The sequence below is a fragment of the Zerene cesonia genome, chromosome 5, assembly GCF_012273895.1.
Source record: "Zerene cesonia ecotype Mississippi chromosome 5, Zerene_cesonia_1.1, whole genome shotgun sequence".
Lineage (NCBI taxonomy): Eukaryota > Metazoa > Arthropoda > Insecta > Lepidoptera > Pieridae > Zerene > Zerene cesonia.
In genome coordinates this window covers 4802922-4812735 of record NC_052106.1, presented here as the reverse complement: position 1 = coordinate 4812735, position 9814 = coordinate 4802922, and the positions used below count along the sequence as shown (strand labels likewise).

Sequence of the window (9814 nt, the reverse complement as noted above, 5' to 3'; positions counted from 1 at the left end):
TTACAGAAATCTCCACCAAATTTAATTCCAGGTTTTACAATGTAACCCTTCGACCTATAATAGTGATATACAATATATTTGTTCATGAAGTAATGGTCTGCTTCATTAAATAATTTCCAACAGTCATTTACTTTCAATAATTTATTATCAATGTTAAAAATTTGTAAACAGCCAAGCCCATGTAACAGGAAAAATGCTTCTTGCTTTGTTAGCATTAACTTTTCTTCCAATTGAATCTTATTGAGACAGCACTTTGGCTTTAAGTTGGCAAAGTAGTTATCATCCTCTGAATCACTATTTGGGACTATAACAACTGTTTCTTTCTTCTCATTACAGCAGGTTGCATCATCAAAATTATCACTCTGATCAGTGTCACAAGGCTCTTCATCACTAGACACTAGATCTATTACATCCTTGTTTGCCCGTTGAGCACTATCATGGAGAATCTTAGACGTCAAACTTTTAACATTTATTAAAAAATCATCAGCTTGTGGAGCCGGTTGAGACGAACTAAACTTTTTATACCAATAGTTTCTTTTCAAGTACTGTCTTTTTCTCATGATGGATGGACTTCCATCATTTTTTATGGATTTTGGTCTTGATCGAGATTTTGTTCCTTTACCAAAACATCCCATATGATATAGCATAGCCATCTCCTCAATGCCTCTTACTTCTACTCCATAGCCATTATAATAACCAGTAAATATAATTCTCATTGAACTATCAATTGGAAAACGTAATGAAGAGTCAACATCCATAGGTAATGAATAATTAAGGTCGATATTTTGACAGGCTTCGTCTGTTTGCAAACTAGTCATGACAAAAGAACTGGCTGGTTCCCAATTTTATTTTTAGCAGAATGTGTCACAAGTCCAGACGCGAAATTATGAATCTGTAACTAAAAGTCAGTTTATTTTATAAATCAACTATTATGAATTACGACACAAAATTATAGCATATTTAAGTGCACTAAATTGTTCAAGTTATAAAATGGAAATTCCGAAAAAAGCGGCAAAAACAAAAGACGAGGAAAAATATAACCGTAAGTAACCTAAACTTTCTTCTTCCTCACATTGTATGTCTATATGAAGTTCTATGGAAATTGCAAAACGTAATAAAAACTAATCTCATTGTTAATTTTATTCTATTTAAATGTATATGAATCCAAAACTTTGGATAATTCTCCATATCTACCTAAGTATAAAATTCATTGATAGTGCTGCAGCAGATTTTTTTTTATTTGGATATGAAGAAGATGGATCTCTAGTAGTCTTAATTATTTTTGGGACAGAATTATTTTAACAACAATAAAATACCTAGGTTTTGGCATTTTGCAAAAAAATACTATTTACCTATTTTACGTTCAATTTCAGGGTTTTCAGTTATAAAATTATTTTTATGATGTGTGTTTTGTAAAAAATAAATAAAAAATAAAAATTAAATTGTACATGCACACATTACCTTATTTTACTAAAATACTCAGTAACATTGGATATATGGTGTTTGTTATTCATATTTAAATAGATGGTTTTAATATATAATTATGAACTAATTACTCTTTCCACAAGTGATGTTTTGATGTTAAATTAATTTCTAAACGTAATCGTTAACAGTGGTGACAACATTAGAACCGTAAAATTATCTATTCGTCTCTTTTTTTCACAGCTCGAAAAGTCTACGTTAGAGAAGGTAAGTAATAGCATAGACAATCAATCAAAGACAACTTCCCTTGCATAAGTCACAAGACCTCTCAGCTGAGTCTTCGATCTCCCATTTTTGTGTTTTCGGAAAAATAGTTTGTGTAAATTTTATTTCTCTTTTGTGTGGGGTTTTCTTCCTACAATAAATTAGCCAAAATGGCTAACATTAACGAGGAAAATGTCAGCAAACTCATTCCAACGCTTGGTGATGATAAAATCGGTAAGTTTATTGGTAAGTCGCAAATTCTCTAACACCAATAAAAAAAGAAATTAAAATTTTAATTTTATTCCCTTTTCTTCTAGATATGATTGCTGCAACCAGCGTGCTACAAATTAGAGCTAGTGAGATTCGTCAAAGCCAAATTAATTGGCAGTCGTATTTGCAGTAAGTGTAGTAACCAACACAACATATGATATTGGTCTCTGTAATCAATTAAATATGATAAATAGTAACAATCTGTACATTCTAGGTCGCAAATGATCACCCAGCGTGACCATGATTTTATTGTCAACTTGGATCAACGCGGTCAAAAAGATTTGCCTGACAAGAACCCTGAGGCCTGTGCTGATGTATTCTTGAACTTACTTACTCACATCAGCAAAGATAACACCATACAATATGTGCTTGTACTGATTGATGATATATTATCTGTGAGTACAATTAATATATACAAATTTATCAATATTATACAATTATTTTTACAATCACCTCAAATAACATGATATAAATAATTTGATTTTAACTTAACATAGAATACTAGTTGTTTGTCTACTGTTAAGTCATTAGGAACTATATTTAGGTATATCAAAAACAGCAAAAACAATACTTTTTTCGTTAGAAATAATAAAATTTCATAGATCATTGTTATGTGAACAATAAAGCTTTTGTTGCAAAAAAGGACAATTCCAGTTAATTTATGAGTCTTTTGCTCAGCTTGCAATAATATATTAAATCCTAAAAAGCCATGTATATTATAGTAAAAGTATATATACAATAATTATAGTATACCTATTAAAAACTTTTTTTTTATTATATTAATAATAATGCTAAGCTGCAATAATTTTAGGAAGACAAATCCAGAGTGAAGATCTTCCGTCAGTCAAGACATGGCAATGTTTGGCAGCCATTCCTCAACCTTCTGAATCGTCAGGATGAGTTTGTCCAGCATATGACTGCTCGCATAATTGCCAAGCTTGCCTGCTGGCACCCGCAGCTCATGGAAAAGAGTGACCTGCACTTCTATCTTTCTTGGCTCAAGGACCAGCTTAAGTCTAATGTGAGTTTATAAAATTTTCAATTGGTGCACTAGCATGACCAGAGTTTTATTCAATATAATTTTTTACTGCTGTGATCTGGCATCTTCAGATACAGTTGTTGTTAACTTTTTATATAATATCCTGTTAGTGTGAATATTGAACAGAATTATATTAGAAGGAGGGAATTACATTAGAAACTTAAATCTTTAATTTTTTTAATTATGGTACTCCTCTTTCTAATTGTTTTCTGTAAGTAATGGATTTGGTTTTCTAGTGCATAGTAATAATTTATACATGATTGCATGTTCAATGTGTTCAGTAGTAAGCCTCTATGTTTTTTTTTTGCATGTTAAACTTAAAAGTAGTGCTTAGTAATATACATTGTTAAATACAATATAAATGTGTATGTATATATTTAGTTTAGATAATTTATAGAATAATTTAATGTGTAGCCGAATTTACACTTTTGCCTAGCTTATGTCATATGTGGGCAAATTTATAAACACACACTGTAATATACAAGTAAAATATAAAATATGTATGCTTTTTAAATAATTTTAAATTTAAATAATAATGTTCGTAGCAGATACTTTCCGACAATTGTATTTAATATTTCATACGAAACAATAACAGACATTCATCCATAAATTCGTACCAACTGCATTTATAATATTAGTAGGATAGAATGATCATGATAATATGCTGTTTGAAATAAAATTATAATAAATACCCGGAGATATTGGCATTCCAGAAACAATAATTAATAATTAATTTATTTTAAGTCTTAACGACAATAAATTTTTTGAAACCGTCATGGTGTGAACTTGTTTATATGAGAAAGCTCTCTGAAGCATTTTTTTTTTTTGACAACTATTATTCAAACACATTTTAACAACTGTGAAAACTGAAGTTTGAGATTGAGATTTTGATGATGTAAAAATCCCAACTACGCAAAACTCACGACTTAGGGCTTAATATATGTATATATACTTACTTACTCCTGTGGCGCTGAAACCCCGAAGTGGGTCTTGCCTTCGAGACGAGAAATCTCCATTTTACCCCTCCTTGCGTAGTTTCTTGCTAATTGTTGGCTTTTAGCACGCGCAGGTACATAGCAACCCTATCGCGCCAGCGATACTTAGGTCGTCCAAACGTCGATTATTTGAATTTGTGTACTCGCTTGTACTTAAACACAAAAAATAAATATCCGAGAATCCATATACTTCAAGATTTTATTACAAAGTATACAACTTTAAACGGACAACATTTTTTCAGACAAATATTACGAAAAATGTGTATTTTTAGAAAACATGCATTTGTTTATATTTATTGATAGGCTTGCTTAATGCATATAACTAGGCATACTCAGTTCTGTTGTCCAATTTAATAATAATTTAACATTCAAATGTTATTCTTGAATTATAATATTTTTATATTTAATAAAATGTCGCTTTAACTATAAAAAATTTTCTTTATTTGTTTGAAAATAAATAAATATCAATTAAACTGTTCATAATGTATACTTAAGCTATTAAATGTATTTATTTATTGTATTTATTTGTATATATAGAACTGTATTGAAACTTATGTAATTTTTAAAATAGATAATTGATATACTAACTTTACTGAAATGTGAATAATAAAGATTTTTCTAGTCAATCTTATCAAGCTTTAGGCTAAGCTCAACATTCCCATGTCTATGCTAACAATAGCTAACAAATACTCGAGCGTCCATACAAACGTAAAGTGTCGTGATATCATCTTCATCCAAACATTATACATCATTGGGATGTTATGGAAGTGGTTTGCAATTTTATCACCGCGAGGTTTGTTTTCTGGCAAGGCGGAGAAAATGTCTGCCGAGTTAGCGCATGCTGAGCAGGTTATGTTGGAGCACGAAAAACAACATTTCTCCGATAAACACGTTAAACATCACAAGGAGAAAAGCGCGGACAAGGCGGACAGTGAGAAATATTCGAGCCTTTACAGCTCGTTCGATGTACTGAAATCGCATGAGGACTTGCTGCCTGACCTCCACAAGGTATTCTGTGTTGGCGCCGCAACATGTGAATGTAATAAAGTGTACAATAACTTCGTTGTCGACTAACATGAGTTTAAGTTTAAGTACTAATATCGAAAGGGCTGAACACCTCAGTGCGCTTGTGTTATATATGTAATTAACACTTTGATTAACAAAATGCTTACAACTACCCCCAAAACAAACGTACGGTGCGTTCGTAAATAACTTATTATTCTGGAATGGAAATAATGGAATCAAACGACACAACATATATTATTATAGTGTTGCATGTGTTAAAATTGTAAAATTTGTGAATAAACTGAATATTTTCTAGCAATACTAAAATTATAAGAGAAGTATGTAAGTACTTCTTGTATTTTTGCTTCAGTGTTAGAAAAAAACTATCAATCAATATATATTTTACTTTTGTATGTATACTTCTGTGTAATACAATGATAAAGAATATTTTCTATTTAATTTTCTACCATGTTATGTTAGTGAGGTTTATGGATATCATATGAAAAAAAAACAAGTGCATAACTTTATAAAATTACTATCTAAGTACCAGTTTCCTCTGTTTAGTTCATTTATGGAATTATGGTATACTCAATGTTTTTGCTTTTTGTGTAATGTAGTTTATATTGCCACTTATCGAATATTAATGTAAAGTTAGTTTGTCAATAAATTTAAAGGTATTTTTATTTACATATTCTTTTATCACTATATCTGTCTGTAAATACTGTTCTGTGCACGTTATAAATTAAAAAAAAACCTTTTCAACATATGAAAATAACCCATGATTTGTAATACAATGTATGCATCGTGGAAATTGCATGGTTATTATGTGATTCTTTTTTGTTCAGAACAATGACTACATCCAGTCAGTTGCCCGGTGCCTGCAAATGATGCTGCGTGTCGACGAGTACCGTTTCGCCTTCCTATCTGTTGACGGTATTTCCACTCTACTGTCCATTCTTGCTTCAAGGGTCAACTTCCAGGTAATTGAGAACCTTTTCTTGCAGTTTTGGTTAATTAAGGAACTCTCTTTAATTTATAGTTTTTTTTTTTTAATATGCTTTGGTTTTAATCATATTTTGCAGTAATGTTATGATTAGATTCCCAATTTTTTGTTCATATATATCACCTACAAATAAAATACACCTTATAGGACTTCGTACAATGTTAATTGTCTGGATAGATTAGTCTTTTGAGTCTGGACTCAGTTACACACACAGCTTTTTATTGCTTCAAACGAAATGCTTTTTTACAGGTTCAATACCAGCTCGTTTTCTGCCTGTGGGTGTTGACTTTCAATCCACTTCTCGCCGAGAAGATGAACAAATTCAACGCCATTCCCATCTTGGCGGACATTTTGAGCGACTCCGTGAAGGAGAAGGTCACCCGCATCGTGCTCGCCGTGTTCAGGAATTTGATTGAAAAACCTGAAGACCACCAGGTTTGCGAATCGAGATATTTTAAATCCACTCATAATATATGCAAGATAAAAAAAATAATTTTCGTTTATTTTAAATTTTATATATATCACTCACACTACGTATCTTCAATTTCAACTACGTGCATATTTGCATTTTATATACATTTTTCTAATTACCGCAAACTTATTAAAATTCTAAATGGACATAAAAACAGGTTGCCAAAGAGCACTGTATCGCGATGGTGCAATGTAAGGTGCTGAAGCAGCTCTCGATCCTGGAGCAGAAGCGCTCCGACGACGAGGACATAATGAACGACGTTGACTTCCTCAACGATCGTCTGCAGGCCTCCGTGCAGGACCTCAGCTCGTTCGACCAGTATGCCACTGAAGTTAAGAGCGGACGGTGAGGATGTTTTAGTCTTTTCAGCATGATACAACCTTTTCTTTTGTTAGTTGTGAATTTCCCTCTGTGTGAGGCCTTTTTTAAATTTCGAATATCGTCATGGTGATTTAATCTATTATGTAGGAAATTAAAATCAAACAAGAATCAAAAAATATCTTGTGTTTAGATTTACCTTCTAGCTATAAATTTGAATTTAAATATTTTAAATATTATTTATCCTGACATTTTGCATAGTTTACATATGTGTCTATAGTGGTCTATAGATTTTAAAGGTATAAGTCGTGATATTTTGTTCTTTTCAAAACTTGTAGTGTAGCAATGTAGTTAAATTTCTCGATAAGTAGTGTATAGGCGTTACAATATAACCAGAATCAAAAAGAGAAATCTGCCAAAAAAGTGCGATTTCACATAAAAATAATCATTATCAACAAAACTGTCTTCCGCGTTTTCCAGGCTGGAATGGTCGCCCGTGCACAAGTCGGCGAAGTTCTGGCGCGAGAACGCGGCGCGCCTGAACGAGCGCGGGCAGGAGCTGCTGCGCACGCTCGTGCACCTGCTCGAGAAGAGCCGCGACCCGGTCGTACTCGCCGTCGCGTGCTACGACGTCGGCGAGTATGTGCGCCACTACCCGCGCGGGAAACAGTGCGTATCCGGTTATAGTAACCGCGTCTTTTTTTAATATTTTTTTTATTGGGAAAAAATTCCCAAACTTTTTTTTCGACATTATACACAGGTGTAAAATACAACGTTTATTTTGATAACCCATATATTTTGCAACCCTTTAGTTATAAAAACTTATTCATATAAATTATTGCAGCATTATTGAGCAGCTCGGCGGTAAGCAACGCGTGATGTACCTCCTCAGCCACGAAGACCCCAATGTGCGCTATGAGGCTCTGCTTGCTGTACAGAAACTTATGGTTCACAACTGGTGAGTTAAGTTAACAAAAATCATAGAGGCATTCGTTTCTAGTCGAAATATATGGACTATCGACTTACAGCTTTACTAATACACATTGTAAAAAAATTTATATTTGGTATTCTATAAAGAGTCACAATTATGTCAAGTAGATATAAGTTATTCTAAATATACATAACCTAGTCTTATACCTGGCTCTAGATTCAAGTTCGGTTTTATAAAAATGTATATTATTAAGTAATATATGTATTAAGTGATAAACTATCATATTTTAGTTTGTTATTTTTATTATATTATTTAATGAAAATACAAAAAAGCAAAATAAAAACATGCTTATTAAAAATATCAAATTGAGACTTTCAAATGTAGTATAATACTTATAAATTCATTAATCAGTTATTTATTTTCGCAGATATAGATTATATATTTTTCTCAACGACATACAATCAATGATTTCGACCGAGTATAATATTGTCCCAGCCAATGTCAAGTGTTATAAAGTTTTTATTTATAAGGTTTTATTGTGATATTGAAATGATCCATATTTCAGGGAATACCTTGGCAAGCAACTGGAAAAGGAGCAGATTGACAAGCAGGCTGGAACTGCAGTTGGAGCTAAAGCTTAAGCCCACCAAAGTATCTAATATCATTGTTGTTATCGCCTAGAAATCTTGGTCAAAAGTTTAGCTATTGTTATGAGAGACAAGTATTATTACACTGTAAATAAAACACATACATAAAAATCAAGTTCATTCAGCCGAAACAGCTTGTTGTGCTATTTATAAATTAATATTTTCAAATTCGTGTAAATACAGAAAAATATTATTTGTTGTTAAAAATAAAAAATGTTATATTTAACTGATCAAGTATTTATGAATGCCTTTATAATAGAATTTTATTTATCACCGCTGTAATATTACATTCCTATACGAGTTTTATTATTGTTATTGAAATTGAGAATCAAAATGCTTATTACATATGGTGTATTATTTAAATTGAAAATTGTAGACGTTTTAGCCATTTGTGCATATGTAACAGAGCGCTGTTAATAAAAGTATGGTAATTAATAATATTTATTTTAACCTCTGTCCTTTTTTTAATTTCATAAAACTAAAATTTTCTAACGTTACTTATTTACATAATTTTTAGTGAAAAAAAGCAGGTAAGCGAAAAGCGAACCGTGTTAGGTTGACATGAACCGCTGCACGAGCAGAACGAAAGCGACTAGGGCATTTTTTTTCCACTCAAACAGACAAATTATATGGGTGTACGACGTCGATATCGATTTTCCTATTTTGAGGTGAGTTGGAAAATAAACAATTTATTTTTTAATATTTATCTAATATATAAAAATAAGTCGGGTTTTCCTTCCTGACGCTATAACTCCAGAACGCACGAACCGATTTCCACGGTTTTGCATTCGTTGGAAAGGTCTCGGGCGCCGTGAGGTTTATGGCAAAGAAAATTCAGGAAAAAATTCTGCAGAAAAGCGGGAAAGTCATTTTTCACATACAACCACCTGGTGGCGAAACGGAGTTCGCCGGGTTTGCTAGTCGTTTATAATTTTTTTTCAATAATTGATTCCAAAACACGCATGTGTAGGTGTAGGTATGTACGAGGTGTACTCTCAGTGGTGGTATTTTATGAATTTATACTTACTCTGCCTCAAAACGCGTAGAACTTTGATCTACGTACAGGAGTTCAACATTCTTATGACTTGAATTTGGTTTTGCTAAGAAATCGATTCTCATTGATTTCGATCCTTCGTCCTTAGGACTCTTATAGTGAACTCATGGTCTTCATTAAATTTGGCTCTTAGGGAATTTATGTTGTTAAATTACTATTTTTATTCTTATTTTTGAATAGATTTATTAGATTATTCTCTTCTTAAAAAGAGAGAAAATAACAGAAATTTGTAATCTGTGTAAAAGGCGAAGGAAAAAAGTAAGGTATATGTAATCTGTAATTATGTCCATGGCTAATGAGTATAATCTATGGTTAGAAAAGCGCGGGAAACTTTGAACGAGGCGGGAGCGTGCTTTTAATTTAATTATTTATTTAAAGTCATTTAATGATCAGA

At 32.0% G+C, this 9814-nt stretch overlaps 2 protein-coding genes across 3 annotated transcripts in view; one reads left to right on the top strand and one right to left on the bottom strand.

Annotated features, from left to right (window-relative positions):
* The window catches only part of LOC119840181, a 2385-nt gene extending 1046 nt beyond the window's left edge, over positions 1 to 1339 (bottom strand). The window contains exons 1-2 of the mRNA XM_038366694.1: positions 1195 to 1339; positions 5 to 898 (exon numbers count right to left, since the gene is read on the bottom strand). Of these exons, the coding sequence (XP_038222622.1) occupies positions 5 to 818 (814 nt within the window). The 5' untranslated portion in view covers positions 819 to 898; positions 1195 to 1339. The remainder of the gene's footprint in view (positions 1 to 4; positions 899 to 1194) is intronic.
* Positions 1340 to 1718: 379 nt separating this feature from the next.
* On the top strand, positions 1719 to 8816 carry LOC119839854 (V-type proton ATPase subunit H). 2 transcript variants are annotated; one of them, XM_038366265.1, is made up of 11 exons: positions 1719 to 1920; positions 2004 to 2085; positions 2171 to 2351; positions 2768 to 2977; positions 4801 to 4998; positions 5841 to 5975; positions 6248 to 6433; positions 6628 to 6815; positions 7269 to 7457; positions 7633 to 7746; positions 8285 to 8816. In XM_038366265.1, the coding sequence occupies exons 1-11, from the start codon at positions 1857 to 1859 to the stop codon at positions 8358 to 8360; spliced, it is 1623 nt and encodes a 540-aa protein (XP_038222193.1). In that variant the 5' UTR covers positions 1719 to 1856; the 3' UTR covers positions 8361 to 8816. The 2 variants fall into 2 exon arrangements, with proteins under 2 accessions (XP_038222193.1, XP_038222194.1); XM_038366266.1 differs by lacking the exon at positions 4801 to 4998 and having other exon boundaries at positions 1721 to 1920; positions 8285 to 8360.
* The last annotated feature ends 998 nt before the right edge of the window (positions 8817 to 9814 follow it).

What these genes read in the sequence shown, in the direction of transcription:
- LOC119839854 (XM_038366265.1), top strand. Translation starts at nt 1,857, where the DNA reads ATGGCTAACATTAACGAGGAAAATGTCAGCAAACTCATTCCAACGCTT. An exon ending in AGGACCAGCTTAAGTCTAAT is followed by an intron (nt 2,978 to 4,800) that starts GTGAGTTTATAA and finishes TTTTCTGGCAAG; the next exon opens with GCGGAGAAAATGTCTGCCGA. An exon ending in ACTGAAGTTAAGAGCGGACG is followed by an intron (nt 6,816 to 7,268) that starts GTGAGGATGTTT and finishes CGCGTTTTCCAG; the next exon opens with GCTGGAATGGTCGCCCGTGC.